Source organism: Sander lucioperca, chromosome 6, assembly GCF_008315115.2.
Source record: "Sander lucioperca isolate FBNREF2018 chromosome 6, SLUC_FBN_1.2, whole genome shotgun sequence".
NCBI classification, from domain to species: domain Eukaryota; kingdom Metazoa; phylum Chordata; class Actinopteri; order Perciformes; family Percidae; genus Sander; species Sander lucioperca.
Window position 1 is genome coordinate 37,564,727 of NC_050178.1, and position 17,253 is coordinate 37,581,979.

Genomic DNA, 17,253 nt, shown 5'->3' on the forward strand with positions numbered 1-17,253 from the left:
GCCAGGTGTTTCAGTGATTTAATGTAATGTTTAATATAAATGGTGCTGCAGATTGGTTGGGTAAGGGAAGTCCCGCCCAATTCCTGGGGTTTCCTGAGATGGTGATGCTGATTGGTGTGGCATGCGACCACTGCTCCAATCGAGGAGCTCCGGTGAAGTCCACCTCCGGCTTAAATAGTCTGCTTGACTGGTAGTTCAGGGCAGCTGTCAGACCAGATTAGTCCTCGTTGTATGTGTGTGTGAGGAAGTGGACCAGAGGTTTGAGCTTTAATAACTGACATCTCTCTTCCACTTAACAGGTTTGTCTTGTCTAGTTCCACTAGGTTCAGGGCTGCTGTGTGCGTTGTGTTGTTGTTATGTAAAGTATTTTAGTTAGAGAGGATTTTGGTTTATCTTTTTGTTTTCTTAGAGCTGTAGTAGTTGTCTTCCTTTTGAGGATCTCTTTTTGTTATATTCCTTTGTTGATTTCCACAGCACCAATACACATACATACAGACACACACACACACACACACACAGACACACACACACACACACACACACACACACATACACACACACACACACACACACACACACACACACACACACACACACACACACACACACCACACACACCTGTGTTTCTGATATTAACTTCTTCAGCTTGAAGATTATTTCTTCTTTTCCAAAACAACAGAAGTGAAATAAAAAGATTATAAATCCAGCTGCACAGCTTTGTTTCTTCTTCTTTTTCACTGTTAACTTTAAATTCAATATCATTATTGTTGTGGTATCCTAGCAACAAGATAAAGGTCCTAAAATACATACCTGTAAGTTATATTATTGATACTCACCTATTAGGAATAATGCAGAAAACAGGGGGGATGATGGCTCAGACTTTCACCCACAAAACTCTCTCTCTGTCTCTCTCTCTCTCTCTCTCTCTCTCTCTCTCTCTCTCTCTGTCTCTCTCTCTCTCTCTCTCTCTCTCTCTCTCTCTCTCTCTCTCTCTACACAGAACGCTGTGATTGGTCCATTCATAAGAGCAGACACTAGGTGGCAGGACAGAGACATTTTGGATCAACCTTTGTCAGAGAGTGATCCTTTATCATGTAGAGTCACATTCATTCACTTTGTTTCAAGAGATTACAAACAGACACAGAGCCAGGGGCCCTGACTCTTCAAATGTTGCTGAAAAACACACAATATGATCACAGAGACACTCAAAACCAGTCAAAAAAGATCAAACACAACAACTAAAAGATGCTAAATGAATAGAAATATATGAAAAATAACAAAAAGATGCAATATTACTTAAAATCTGATGAACAGATGAGTTGTTGTTAAGATATAACTCAAAGTATTTGGATGAGTCAGAACATTTCACCTGACGAGGGATTTCCCTGAGGGGAGGAGACTTACTGTAAAGTAAAAAAAAACACAACAAAAGACAAACCTGTTTCTGTGTCAGGTACACACACACACACACACACACACACACACACACACGGTCTTTGTTTCACAGTGTTTTACAGTGTGGTATGATTACTTCTATGGCAGTAAAGGATCTGAATACTTCCTCCACCGCTTCCATCAACACGCACAACATCTAACACGTCATCATAAAACCTGTTAATGCAGCACGGTTCAATACCAGCTTCACAACTCAAATAAAAGAAATAATATACATGAACACCTGTTTCCTGGTGAAAGTCTTGTGTTTTCCCCTGGGCACAGACATGTAGAATAGAATAGAATAGAATAGAATAGAATAGAATAGAATGCCTTTATTGTCATTATAGACGTGTACAACAAGATCGAAAGCAACTCCTTTTTCAGTGTCAACAGGTACGCAGGAGAAATGTAACAACATGTAATGAAATAACTAGTGCAATGGTGTAAGGTGCACAGTTCTGAGACGCTATATACATATATATTAAAAAAAATATAAAGGTAGATATGGTTTTATGTACAGTGTGATGTGCAGTGTGAAGTGAAGTAATGATATTGCGCAGTAATGAAATTGCACAGAATTGTCAATATTATCCAAAGTATTAAATATTAAGTATTAAATATTTCACAGTATGTGTGTAGGAGATAGTCCGGGGGTTGGGGGTAAGACTGTGAAGTCAGTGCATGTGTGAGTTCAGAGTGGTTATGGCTTTTGGGAAAAACCTGTTGTTGAATGTGTTAGTCCTTGTTCTGATGCAGCTGTAGCCCCTCCCTGAGGGCAGCAGGTCAACCAGATCAGCCCCGGGGTGGGAGCTGTCCTTGGTGCTGTTTCCTGCTCTGCTGAGGCAACGGGAGGTGGAAATGTCCATCAGGGAGGGGTTAAAGGGTGGTCATTTTGAATCGTTTTCTGTTTCTTTGTGGTCATATTGAGTTTTTTATGCTCGTTTTGCATCTCTTTGTGCTCTTATTCATCTTCTTGTAACTGTTTAGAGTCTCTTTGTTTATGTGTTGTCGTCGTCTTGTCCTGTAAATACAGTGACACAAAAACAAGGAGAACAGGAATGCAAATGAAAATGCAAACTTCTACTTCCCTTCCCTTGAATTCAATGTGTGAGAAACACGACTACTGTATCTGATTGGAACTAACAAGTATGCAAAAGACTTTTGTGTGTTGTCACAACGTGATTATTGATAACATGTCTCCCAGCAGGATAGAGTTGTGTAACCAAAGACAAGTTACAGTTAATTAATAAATATCCTCATCTAAACTCAGGAAACGCCTCAACCAGTGTCCATTTATATTAAACATTACATTAAATCACTGAAACACCTGGCTGAAGGTACAGACCTCACAGCAGTACTCAAGATATGTGTACACATGTACAAGACATGCACACAAAAATTACTCTTAAAAAGACACAAAATGAGTCTTAAAAGACACATACTGACTCTTAAAAGACACATAATGACCATGGCTCTCATCATTTGCACAAAGGTTGCTGCTCTGCTAGATCACCATCACCACGCCCTCTACCACGCCTCTTCTCCCAAAACAGGAGGTAGATTATCATCCATGTCATCATACTGACTGGAGACTGCAGAGGACAGAACATCTGACAACTCTTTCAGCTCGGCTCACAGCTTTCAAAAGGTACACTTTAAAACATTACTCATTTTCTTATAAAGAGAGATTATTAAACAAGAATAAAAGAACTGTAAACAGATATAGAAATGAAAATAGAAACTGTAACGAGCAGACAGCTTTGGACATTTCATTTGGGTGTTTCAGTGTGAGAATTAAAAAAAAAAGATACAGTGTTATGAAGTAACTAAATCTTTGGTAGAGGAAGAATGAAAGAAGAAAATGATATATAAGAATATCAATGAATGAGAAAGTAGTGTTTAGACATGTTAGGATAGGAGTCCATATATCTAGAGTACATTTTACAAATGATTATTATAATTATTGATGTTGTTGCTGATGTTGTTTTCCAGAAAACGATGACAGCTGAGATATGAGGAGGAGGAGAGGGAGAGAGGAGGAGAGAGGAGGAGAGGGAGAGAGGCGGAGAGAGAGGAGAGGGAGAGAGGGAGAGAGAGGAGGAGAGGGTGAGAGAGGAGGAGAGGGTGAGAGGCGGAGAGAGAGCAGATGGAGAGAGGAGGAGAGGGAGAGAGGAGGAGGAGATGGAGAGAGGAGGGAAGGGAGAGAGAGGATGAGAGGGAGAGAGGAGGAGGAGATGGAGTGAGGAGGAGAGGGAGAGGAGGAGAGGGAGAGAGGAGGAGAGGGAGAATGGAGAGGGAGAGAGGAGGAGAGGGGAGGAGAGGGAGAGAGGAAAGAGTGAGAGAGGAGAGAGAAGATGAGAGAGGAGGAGAGGAAGAGAGGAGTAGGAGAGAGGAGAGAAGAGGAGAGAGGAGAGAGGATGAGAGAGGAGGAGAGGAAGAGAGGAGTAGGAGAGAGGAGAGAAGAGGAGAGAGGAGAGAGGATGAGAGAGGAGGACAGGGAGAGAGGAGTAGGAGAGAGGAGAGAAGAGGAGAGAGGAGAGAGAGGAGGAGAGAGGATGAGAGAGGAGGACAGGGAGAGAGGAGTAGGAGAGAGGAGAGAAGAGGAGAGAGGAGAGAGAGGAGGAGAGAGGATGAGAGAGGAGGACAGGGAGAGAGGAGTAGGAGAGAGGAGAGAAGAGGAGAGAGGAGAGAGAGGAGGAGAGAGGATGAGAGAGGAGGACAGGGAGAGAGGAGTAGGAGAGAGGAGAGAAGAGGAGAGAGGAAAGAGTGAGAGAGGATAGAGAGGAGGAGAGAGGAGAGAGGATGAGAGGGAGAGAGGAGGAGAGAGGAAAGAGTGAGAGAGGATAGAGAGGAGGAGAGAGGATGAGAGAGGAGGAGAGGAAGAGAGGAGTAGGAGAGAGGAGAGAAGAGGAGAGAAGAGGAGAGAGGAGGAGAGGCTCTCGTCTTTTGCATGTTGTTGCTGATGTTGTTTTCCAGGAAACAATGACAGCTGAGATCTGAGGAGGAGGAGAGGGAGAGAGGAGGAGGAGGAGAGGGAGAGAGGAGGGAAGGGAGAGAGAGGAGAGGGAGAGAGGAGGGAAGGGAGAGGGAGAGAGGAGGAGAGGCTCTCATCTTTTGCATGTTGTTGCTGATGTTGTTTTCCAGGGAATGATGACAGCTGAGATATGTAAATACCTTTGTGTTGTGACAATATGACTGTTGATAACGTGTTATATAACCAGAGACAGAACACAGTCAGTTAATGATGTTTTAGTGTGAAATGAGAAGATTAATCAGTTTTTCTTCGTCACTTTTAAGGCGAGACATTGCAGCAAAAAGATCATTTTACAATTCATTAATCTTCCATCAGATGTCTTTCTTCAGACTAATGGAAAGAAAACATTGATGTTACTACACTTTGTTTCTGTAGATTTCTCCTAAAATCATCAAAAGTTAGCATTGTATAATTCCTCCTTTACATCTTTAAACATAAGATTTCAGATAACTTGTAATACAAAAACATTCTTTCTGAGAAAGTCATAAATTTAGTTCCTTATGTACAAAACCTTTCAGATCATCTAAATCAGTATGTTGTTTTCTTTTGAATCGGCCCAATTCACAGCAATGTCTCTTCAAAGTCCAGATACTTCTGATAATATGATTCTCAGCAAAATGACCATAAAAATACACATGATGACTCAAAAGACTCAAAATGACTCAAAAGACTCAAAAGGAATCTTAAAAAACTCAAAATGACTCTTAATAGACTCCAAATTACTCTCAAAAGATACATAATGACCATGAAAAGACAGAAAATGTCCATTAAAAGACACATAATGACTTAAAAGACTCAAAATGACCATTAAAGACTCAACATTACTCTTAAAAGACTCAATATTACTCTTAAACCAAACAAATTGACCATAAAAAGACATATACTGACCATACAACGACACAATACGACTCTTAAAAGACTCAAAATGACTCTTAAAGGGGTGATAGAATGATTATTTAGGGTATTTCACACTGTTCCTTAAGGTCTTCTAATAGGGTATGTAACATTGGTTGGGCTGAAAATTGCCCAAATGCTATTTTATTAGGCCCTTAACTACCCTGTGAATATGGCTCTATTTGGAACAAGAGCTTGTCTTCCAAATATGGTATGCTCATGAATATTTAGATGAGCTGCGTGCTGATTGGTTGAGGAATTAGAAACACAGAAACATAGAAACACACTGGAGACGAGACAGCAGGTCTCATATTTCAGACACTGCAAAGTTATACATTGTTTTTTGGACTATTTCATTATTAAATTCACTTCTGAGACTTTTTTAAGCGAGAAATCAACTATATAAAGCTCAATTATGGGCCGTTTTACGAAAATTGATGGCTAATTGCAAATTTAGTAAGACGTGTCGGACTTTAAGACCTCCACACAGTCTGACGAGAAAACGGCAACCTCCATACCCAGTTAAAGTCACCGGTTCTCGGTTACTGGACGACCGGGGCTCGGGGCTCCGCGGAGCTCCGGAGCTGCAAGCTAGGCTATGTGTCTCATTTAATCCTATGGGAAAAGATCGTTGCTACACTTTCGGCATAACTTTTGTATATTTACAGTTTGAATTTCATCACGCCACTTACATAACATCTACCCCCAAGGTCTTATAAAGCTAACTATGGTGTCCGATTTCAATTTAATGCATTTTTGTGAACATTAGGGATTTCGTTAGCTGCTACTGTCCCTTCAATCCTATGAATCGCGGCTAGCTGCAGGCCCTGGAGCTCCATCAGGGCCTCAGCATTCTGTAGTCCAGTAACCCAGAACCGGTGACTTTGCGCAGGTATGGAGCGCCGCGGGCTTCCCTTCGGAGATCCAGCTAGCTCACAGCGAGTCTATGAAGTAGGACACGCCGGGCGGCAAGGCAGCACCGGCCGCTGTCACGTAGCCTGCTGAGCTCCTGCTGAACTGTGACACACAGTCGGACAAAATTTGCAATTAGCCATTAATTTTCGTAAAACGGCCCATATTTGACCTCTACATAGTTGATTTCTCGCATAAAAAAGTCTCAGAAGTGAATTTAGTAATTAAATGATTGTTACATTTACATTACAAACATTCTTTTTGAGAAAGTCATAAATTTAGTTCCTTATGTACAAAACCTTTCAAATCATCTAAATCAGTATGTTGTTTTCTTTTGAATCGGCCCAAATCACAGCAATGTCTCTTCAAAGTCCAGATACTTCTGATAGCTAGAGGTCAGCCCAATGGTCCCACATTTCTAATGTTTTTCTTAAAATTAGGCCCAATGGTCCAACATTTCTAATATTTTTCTTAAAATTAGGCCCTATGTTCCCACAGCCCTATGTTCCCACATTTCTAGGACATTTTCAAAATTAGGTCTTGTGTTCCTACATTTCCCTTCAATTTAAGCCCTATCCTCCCACAACATGTTTAGTGTTGGGGTTAGGGTTAGGGGGATACATTCTGATACCAATTTATGAAAAAAGAAATGTGGGAACATAGGACCTAATTTTTGAAAATAATCACACATTGGACCAGGTCCAGATCTAAAACCACAATATCTAGACTTGTCAAATCTGGACTAAATTATCCTAAAGAGTCTAAGGAGTCTTAAAAACACAGTTTCAGATTTGTGAAAGCTTTATTCTATTTGTGAAAATGCAATAAAGGGAGATTTTACTGTTTTTTTCACACATAGACCACATTGGACCAGGTCCAGAAAATTTCAAAAATAGAATAAAGCTTTCGCAAATCTGAAACTGTGTTTTTAAGACTCTTCAGCCTCTCTGGGATAATTTAGTCCAGATTTGACAAGTCTAGGTATTGTTGTTTTGGATCTGGACCTGGTCTAATGTGGTCTACATATGCAAAAAACAGTAAAATCTCCCTTTATTACACTTTCACAAATAGAATAAAGCTTTCATGAATCTAAAAGTGTGTTTTAGACATAATTAATAATTTACCTTAATGACTAACACTCATTCAATACGGTAAGAGCTTCAAAAAACGGAGAATCAGTCACTTAGCAATGTAAATCGGACAGTTTTAAGTTCCCCTTAAATTTTCCCTTAACTGCCGAATCGGAAGCTGCTAATCAGATGCCAACTTCAGCGTCGTAAGATGAGGAGGGAGAAAGCGAGAGACAAGATACCGTGCAGGGCTCAGACAGTGAAAGGGAAAGCAGAGTGCCTGGGCCATCACCAACGAGCTCCAGTCGAGCTGGTCCACATGGTACGGAAACTGTTGCTGCATATATACTAAGTTACATATGAATAAGAACAACGAATGACAAAGATGGACATCTTTATAAAATTTAAGAGACATTGCTTAGACATCAAATAAATATAAAAATTAATGTTTGCTTAAATATGAATAATTAGGGAAAGTTGTCAGTGTGAAAGTGTGATGAGATGGGGAGATGAGTTTTTATATTTTGTGTAGAATGCATTTTAGATCTATTGCTCAGATTAAATTAAAAAATGTAACAAATGAACCTAAAATACTCTCCCAGGCTAACATGTTAGTGTGTGTTAACACAGTCTGATGGTTAGAACTAATCAATGACAGTTCCTAATCTTTGTTTGCTTCCCCTCTCACACATCTGCCACTCATCACCTGTGTCTTACCTTAATGCCTTTCCTGTGATAATACTTCTATCATACTTCTATCTCCTATTAAGTGAGATCTCATCGTATGGTCACTTATTCCTAATATGAATTGTTTCACATGAAACCTAAAATGCCAGATATTGATTGCATGAGATTAAGTTTGTCTGTCTGAGTTTGTAAATGGCAGCCTGTGCCCTTTTGTAGTGTGTACATACTATTTCTCATCAAACTCTGATAAAATTCAGTATATATACGTCTGCCATATGTTGCCACTGTGGTGCCTTAAATAGTAATGCTGTGATGCTGTATGAAGAGGAATCCGCCCACACTGTTCTTGATTATAAAAAGGTTTATTACAAGCAAAGATTCAGCATCACTTTTACAAACTCCTGCAGAGAGCTTGGAGAACGACCAGCCCAATCTTCCAAAAAGTCGTTCTGCCTTTCCTTTGTGTTCACACAGCTTATATCTCAATGCATTGTATTAGCATAGGACGTGATTTTGTAAGTATACCATTGGACCAGATAACTGACCAATCAATGCCTGTTATCTGGCACAACTCCAAAAAAGGTATCTTCTGTCTTGGGGGGACCTCTACTCATGTTAACAATTTCCAGATGTGTGCAGTAAACGTAAAGTTCATGCATCTCCTTATACCAAGAACTTAAGTCAAAGTGTATAGAAAGTTATAGACTGTCAATATACCACACCACCCCTCAAAAGTTCCTGCCCCCCTCTCGCCACCCCATAAATATTTTTCTAGATCCGCCCCTGACCGGGGCAGTTAGGTTACAAAAGGTAACCCTCCTGCAGCGACAACAGTTAATGAAACAACTACAAAGACACACAAAACAACCATTAAAAAGACACACAACTATCACACAAAAGATACAAAGAAACTATAAATCTGCTCAAACAAAGGTCCCTGGAACATTTTCATGCTAAAATGTTGATTTATTCAAAAAGACTTAAATTCCAAAAGTCCTTTCTATAACCTGATCTCCTTACCTACAGGTTACCCTCTGAAGAATGGAGGTTAACAACACTACACAGGACAACAGCACCTTTGAAAATGTTGACTACGATGGTTACACCAACAGCACCAGCATATTTACCTCAGGCTCCCATAATCTCACCAACAGCAACTTCATCTACTACTACTACTACTACTACAACTACTACGACAACGAGTACCTTAAAACTGTATTCATTGGAGATGTGGTGACGTGCATCATCATTTGCATCGGCCTTCCTTTGACCCTCATCGCCATCTATTCTCTCTACTCTCTGGTATGAACATTAGGAATGAGATTTATTGATTTACTGTATGTGTCTGTAAAGGATCTTCATCTGGGTTGGGCACCAACTTTCATTTCATTTAATTTATTATACAGGAAAGGATTAAAAGTAACATTAAGTTACAATAAACGGGCCTGACTCAGTTTAAAAACTGGTTTCCAGCAGGTTCCTGTTCTGCAGAAACATAGAACACAGTTACAGTACATGAAGACATAAGCACTTGTACAGGACATTAGTCAAGTTTCAGAGCTTCATGTCCTCTTGTCCTGTTGGTCACCTAAACGTCTATTTAGTAACCCCCCCCCCCCATGATCTTTCCCTGACCCTAAGTGGTTTTACCCTGCACGTTGACAACGTAGGGACACCATAGGGTCCTGACCAAGTGTCAGTATGTGACGAGTTGGGAGTGAGAATATGTTATCATATCTGATGTTCCTGAGAGCACAAAAGAGTTTGATAAAAGATGTAAAGAAAACAACAAAAAGCTGGCTGACTGACTGCAACTGCTGAGCAGAGAGTTCAGATTTACTCTGATTTACTTTTCCTGCAGGTACGAAATGATCACGTTGCTCCCATCTACGTCATCAACCTTCTGATTTCTGACCTCCTCCAGTTCTGCTACATGATCTTTTACGTGGCACGCCCTGAGAGCGAGATAATAATAATGATCTCCATTATTATTTACCGCTACAGTCTGTTGACCAGTGTTGGCTTCATGGTGTGCATCGCCCTGGAAAGGTATCTATCTATCCAGCCAGGCTGTTCTCATGAACCATAGGCGGCGCTAGGTTATTTTTAGGGGTGCTGAAGCACCCCTAAAAATCATCTCAGCACCCCTGAAAAATAAAGTCCTTATCATTGTGATTTTGTGAAATCGTTTAGTGCTCAAACGTTATTACTTCTGCAAACCTGATTTTAGCGATGAAATAGGATAAATGATGACAGGCTCAGCTCAGTTGTAGCCTAAAGTCAACAGCCTGTCTGTGATTCCCTGAACGAGGGCGCCTCAGCCTAATGTTCAGTCTGCGCAGATAACTTTGGGGAATTCGGTCGTCAGAGTATGGCTACTTTCAACCACTGAAAAGGTATGGCTAATGGAGTGAAAATCTAAATCTAATCAAATGAACATGTTAAGTAGGCTACAGGTGTAGTATTTGTGGAACCAATCTGTGATTCCCTGATCACAATGATGGCAATATATCTGAATTAGCCTAGCTTATTCACCACGGAGTCCAATTTTGTTGTGCAACGTTAGACAACATTTTTAAAGTGTGCTATTAATAGCCTGCCGTAACGGCTTGAGCACCGCTACCTACCTACCAGACACTTTCTTATTTTTAACTGTCAATGCAAATGAAAAATAAATAATTCGACCTGACGGATCATCAGACTCATTCATATCAGAACTGAAACACTGGAAGAACAAGCCCTGACTCACAGTCAGTTTCCCCATATATGGATATACGTTTCTTTTTTTAAAATAAAGTATAAGATAAGCCTTTAACATTATCCCATTGCACTGAACAGCAACCCCATATTCACATATATTATAAATAGGTGAATGTATAACCTTTGGTAGCCTACACGATGCATTCTCTGTTGATTAGTCGATTACATTTGCCTTCTGGTTGACAACACAAAGGAGTGAGGAGAATAGAGAGGGAGAAGGGCAGAGAGAGCAAGATGAACAAGGTGAGAAAATGGCTAGGTAGCCTATAAGACATATATATATAGTAGGACTACTGTGTTTTTTGTTTTCTCTTTTATTTGATTATTTCCTAGTTGATTACAAAATGTTTTGTATGTGATTGTCAGTGATATGACGGAATGGGAGGGGGCTAGAGTGAGAGAGGAGGATGGAGAGAGAGAGCAGGATGGAGAGAGAGTGGACAAAGAGAGGGACCTGGAAAAACCAGGTGAGAAAGTGGACATATATTGTATGGGCAAAAACATTTAAAATATATTCACATTATATTTACATATGCATTTCATGGAGGACTAGGCTCTTATGAAAAAGAGATGTTGGATTTTCTGGTTCAGAGGCATTATTAGATTAGATTATTCATCATTTAGCTGTATAACCATATCAGTTTCTATCAATGATGTAAATGAAAAAGTTGAAAATTAACAGCAGAAAAAAACATGAATAATCCTGTCTAAAAATATGTTAAGGCTTATTTTACCAGTTCAAGGCACTGTATGTGCAGGGGTGTAGCTCCAAATTCTGGGCCCTGTAGAAAGGCATTTTCTATGGGCCCCTCCCCACATCCACAGCTATTCATTCTACCATCTTTTTGGGCCCTCCTCACATGAGGGTCCTGGGTACTCAGTCCCCTTTTCCCCCCCAGTCCGACGCCCCTGGGTATGTGTGCAGCAATAATCATGCTTTGTAGTTGTCATCTTTTTTCACAGCAGATGCCTTGAATCTGTTGATAGTTTGTCATAATTGCATGTCTCAATCTGTCTATTTATTTCCCCAAAACTCACCAGAAGTCATAATTTAAGGGTTTAAAAAAAAATATGCCCCCGGACCCCCCTAGCTTAACTACTGTTAACTTTTCATTAGGGGCTGAGCCCCCCCAAAGGTCAGATCCTAGAATCGCCCCTGTCATGAACCATCTGACATATAGCTCTGAAAACTACACGGAGACGCTTTTTGGTATAAACGCACATGTTTAGCATCGTTTTAGTTTTTAGTTTTCTTTGATCCTGTCACTGTTTGGCACTTTGCTGGCCACTTTTCATTATATCTTTCATAATTCAAACAATGCTTGTCTGGAGGTTTTCAGTCTTTGATTTTCTTTTACTGCTGGTAGCGCATTTGCTGCTCATGATCTGACCATAGTCCTGAAGCAACAATGCTGTTATGAATGCACAAAGGATGTTACATGTGTGATTTCTGTCTGATGTAGGCTGTTCTAGGTATGTCATGCAGTATGTAAACACCTTCTCTGCTGTTTGGGTTCATGTTTAGTTGCCACTTTGTGCAATAAAATAGTTAATTTTATAACAGTGCTGTGCAGAGCCAATGCTGCTGGTTCTGCCGGTGCAAATATAGTTTAGCCTGAATAGGTTAAAATCGACAGGTTTTTATCTATATTGTTGTGTACAAACTTTTCAGACTGGCCTTTGTTGGTTGAGCATGTTGTAGACAGTAGGCTACTGTTGTTGTTTTTTTCAGTTTGTCCGTTTTGCTACTTCTACGTCTTTTTGAAAATGGCCCACTCAGAACTCTGTACTGGCCGCCCAAAATACTATTTCTGCCTGTGCCACTGATTGGTATGTATTCTGTGTATTTATTACTGTCAGCAGCACATTGACTGCTGCTGTATAAGAGCGTGAAGATCCTCGTAGGGAGGAGGTCGGGGGGGATGTTTGGCTCCTAAAACACAGGGCTTTAAAGAGGGGGAGCAGAGTTCATGTCCCAGAAGAAGTTAAAGAGAAAACTTAGCTAGTCGTTTTGGTGTCTAAACTTAACTCTTGTTGCCTCTTGACACTTAACATTGTGTCTGCTAAACTCAACTGCCCCGACCGCTGAAAGGACCATCATCTCACGGTGCTTTGTACCCCGTGTTTCCCCGTGGAGATCTGTTTTCCCTACCTAGACCTGAACCAAACCTCATCCCTAATCTTAACTACAGAGGGGGGGGGGGTATGCATTTTAACAGCAAGGAAACACTATTCGACGGGAGAACAGACTTCAACACAACACCGGCTCAAAGTCACCTTTTGTCAGCTCTGTAGCCGGCCGCCTAATTTCGTACGATATCATATGAATTGTTGTGTATACATTTTCATACTGTATCGTCCAAACCTGTTCATGAGAATACGTTGATCCAGCATGTGTAGCTCCTTCTGTGTCTGACCGTTGTATTATTGAAATCTGAAACTGTTTATCTTGTATTTCAGGTATTTGCTGATCGTCTTCCCACTGTGGTACCGCTGCAGACGAACCATCAAGTCCACTGTGGTGATCTGTGTCGTGGCCTGGACCCTTCCTGCTCTCTACTTTCTCACTTTATTTGCTGGTAATTTTGACATCTCATCAATCCTCATCCTTGTTCTTCTGCTCCTTCCCTTCCCACCGCTCATATTCTTCTGCTGTGCGACTCTCAAAGCCCTGTCTGCCTCCGTCTCGATCCTGCCTGAGGAAAAACGACGAATTGTAGGAACTTTGATCCTGATGCTGTTAATTTACACTCTGCTTTTCCTTCCCACCATCATTGGGATGATAGTAGAGAAAGACAGAAATTACCCATCACAAACTATTATTCTCTCCTGCCTGGCTAATGTGTTTATTAGGCTGAATCCTCTTGCAGACTTGGTTCTGTATATTTTCATGAGGAAAGGGGCCCTAGACAAGATTTTGGCCTCTGTGTGTTGTTGCAGAGTTGAAGATGTCAGCAGTCTGGAAAACAACACTAACAGAGAGAACTAGAAAAGTGGACTCAGGCTACATCCACACTGATTTTAACCCTTGTGTTGTCTTCCTGTCAACCAACTCAATGTTTCAGTCACTTTTTTCAAAGTTTTTTTTTTTTCCCGCTTTTTCCCAATGTTTTTCTCACTGGGTACTTATTTTTTCAAAAGTTGAAAATGGGAGGACAACATGAGGGTTAAGCAGCAGGTCAGAGTTGAACCCGCGCCACTATGTCGAGGAATAAACCTCTATATATGGGCGTCTGCTCTACCAGCTAACTGAGCTAACCAGGCACCCGGTTAAGCGATAATTTTTGAGACAAGAAAATCCGTCTTTTATCACATCTGACAACACGTATCACATGACCGTTCACACACACTGGACATGTGCGTGTGAATAGTCAGATGATTGATGCACTGATGTGCGTCCTTGTTTCCAAATGTCTCCGTTTGTGTCCGTCCAGACTACAAAGCAACCCGGCGTTTTTAAACCAAAACGGGGGGGTGGGGGGGGGGGGGATCAGTGTTTCCAAATGTCTCAGTTTTAGGGGCTCATCTTTTAGGGACTGAGATTTTTTCTAAATTCAGAATTTTTTGTAAAATATCCAGAATTTATTTCTCTAATTATTGGATTTTTGTTTTACATTTTGTAATTTTTTTCTACCCCTTTTTTAATGATCTTTTTCATAAATTTATTCTTAATATTCAAAAATTCTGAGTTTTTTTTTTTTTAACAACATATTTCACTTTTTCCTCCAAATATTTAAACTTTTTCCTGAAAATATTCAGAATTTTTCTTCTCAAAATATTCTGATTTTTTTTCTTTTCGTTGATCAGCTGCGGCGCTGACTGGGGCAAGGCAGCAGCAGTCGATGGTTGTATAAAACAGACAATAAAATTTTTTTTTCAGAAATTGTAAAGTCCCTAACATAGCTGTCATTTAACTAAATGTTTTGTGTTTTGTTCGCCCGTTGCTCCTAGCCTTCTAGTTTTTGTTCCTAAGTCTCTATCCTGTGAATGTGAAGTTTGACTGTTCCGTTTCCTAAAGAAAGTAGGCATTGTTCACTTTGTCATTTTAAAGCTCAAACTATCTAGTTTTTATTAGGGATGCACCGAATCCAGATTTTTGGGGTTCGGCCAAATCCACTGGTTAATACAGCACCTTAGTGCTTTTTTGTACAGCATTTTGGTCAGCTTAAACTGTGTTTAAAAAGAAATAAACTTTACTTAATTACTTTACAAGAGACAGAGTTTAGAGAGCAATTCTCAACAAAGTAAACAGAAGTACATATCCCTTGTGTTATCAACACAAGGGTTAAATATTTGCTGATTCCTCATCCCATCCTCAGTCCATGAACACAGTAAACTCATTAATGAAGTAAACAGTGACTGTCCTTCCTTTGCTCTACCTGAAGTTGCTGCATTTTGGCTGCTGTCTGTAGATTCCTTCATCACAACTCGTATTCTTTCAGATGTTTCATACCAGATGTTGTAACAGCGGTGATGTTGTGTATAGTTTAGGGTCCTCGCCACCACCAGACTAATCAGCATTGCAAATTGAACATGTAGCTGGACTTGAATGGCCTTCTTTTGACTGAAAGTTCTGCCAAACTACACTTTTTCTGCTCACCAGTTCCATTTCCACTTTCTCACAGCCTACTGCATTGAACGCTCCACCTACGTAAACACCTTCCCGTAATCAACGGTGTCGTCATTACGGCGACCAGCGTCGAGTGCAAGCGTAGGGTTTGGTAGAAAAAAATTCTAAGGTTCAGCATAAACCCAACCCCGTCAAAAAGCCCAATATTCTCAGATCAGAAGCTGAATCCTGGATTCAGGGCATCCCTGCACTGTCATGTTTTGATCACAACATCTTGTATTTACAAAGTTTGAAACTGTAGGAATTATTATTATGTACAATGAATCACATTTTAGAGGGCCTGACCTTCCTCAACCAACAATGCACATTACTATATAATAATAATTTATACTTTATTAATCGCGCAAAGGAAATTACAATGTTTTCACACAAAAGTGGAGTGCTTACGAATTACAGTGCTTAATTTTTTGTAGCTTTTTGAACGAATGCTTCATGAGAACAGGCTGCTACTTTAGTCTGAGTGAAATTAATAAATGTACCCACCCTTTTTTCTCATGCTAACATAGCATGTTGTTTACCTTCTCCCAGTTATAACTAATGTATGTTATTCCAAAACTGGGTTTGTTTGGCTTTGTTGTTGTTGTTATTGTTGTACGGATAATAAACTAAGGAGGATGTCTCACTCTGACACTTTTATTCTGTCTTGTTTGTTTTGTTCATTCACAAGATTGGAGCAGATTGAAGTGAGTTAACGTGAAGAGAGGAGGGAGAGAGGAGGGAGAGAGGAGGGAGGGAGAGAGGAGAGAGGAGGGAGAGAGGAGGGAGAGAGAGAGGAGAGAGGAGGGAGAGAGGAGGGAGAGAGAGAGGAGGGAGAGAGGAGGGAGGGAGGAGGGAGAGAGAGAGGAGGGAGAGAGGAGGGAGAGTCAGAAGGAGTGAGAGAGGAGTGAGAGAGGAGGGAGGGAGGAGGGAGAGAGAGAGGAGGGAGGGAGGAGGGAGAGAGAGAGGAGAGAGGAGGGAGAGAGGAGGGAGAGAGGAGGGAGAGAGAGAGGAGGGAGAGAGAGAGGAGGGAGAGAGGAGGGAGAGTCAGAAGGAGTGAGAGAGGAGGGAGGGAGGAGGGAGGGAGAGAGGGGTGGAGGCTGACGGTTCCTGTTCAGGCGGAGAGAGTCGGGACTTTTCCACTGGGGGTTGGTATGGTGGGTGTGGGTGTGGGGGGGGGGGGGTCATATCCGAGGATTGTTTTAGAGCTGTGAGGAGGAGGAGGGGGAGGAGGATGGGGAGGAGGGGGTTGAAATGTGTGGCAGAGAAAGAGAAAGTATAGAGGGATATGATTTTGACGGTATTGATCATTGTTGTATATAAAGGCCGTGCTGTTCAGGCAATATAGGCAAATGTTATGGTGCCATCAAAACCCTTGAAAAATTAACCAGAAAAATAATAATAAAATGAATTAACTTAACTTAAAAAAAACCCTGACAAAACTGCAGAAAAACTAAACAGAAAGAAAAGAGAAACATTAAAAAAAACATAAGAAGAAGCTGCAAGAACTTTGAAAAGTACGACAAAAAAGTGACAAAAACGTAAAAAACACACAAAAAAGACGGAAAATTTTTTGAAAAAAAACATCAGAAAGAACTGCAAGAAAATCGAAATACAACGAGAAAAAAAGCCCCAAGAACACATCAAAAAAGTGACAAAACATTGCAAAAAACATCAGCTGAAATCTTGATATGAAGATATGATAAACATCATAAAAGATTGGGGTCTTCTTGAGAAAACACTGCCAGCTGGCGCCCCAGAAGCTCCGCCCCCTGTCCGTCTCTATAGACATTTAGGAGAACAAAGCTGACATAAACGTGCCGCTAGACGCTGAGAACTGACCAGCAAGAGTT

General features: G+C 40.8%; 1 protein-coding gene across 1 annotated transcript; it reads left to right on the forward strand.

Annotated features, from left to right (window-relative positions):
- The first annotated feature begins 9,075 nt into the window (after positions 1-9,075).
- Positions 9,076-13,783, forward strand: LOC116052857 (mas-related G-protein coupled receptor member X4-like). The gene is made up of 3 exons (XM_036002580.1): positions 9,076-9,336; positions 9,896-10,083; positions 13,255-13,783. The coding sequence occupies exons 1-3, from the start codon at positions 9,076-9,078 to the stop codon at positions 13,781-13,783; spliced, it is 978 nt and encodes a 325-aa protein (XP_035858473.1).
- Positions 13,784-17,253: the final 3,470 nt, after the last annotated feature.

Bases quoted from the DNA above. Each gene is read 5' to 3' on its own strand.
- LOC116052857 (XM_036002580.1), top strand. From the start codon at position 9,076: ATGGAGGTTAACAACACTACACAGGACAACAGCACCTTTGAAAATGTT. The intron at 9,337-9,895 runs GTATGAACATTA...CTTTTCCTGCAG, and splicing joins TCTATTCTCTCTACTCTCTG to GTACGAAATGATCACGTTGC. The intron at 10,084-13,254 runs GTATCTATCTAT...CTTGTATTTCAG, and splicing joins GTGTGCATCGCCCTGGAAAG to GTATTTGCTGATCGTCTTCC.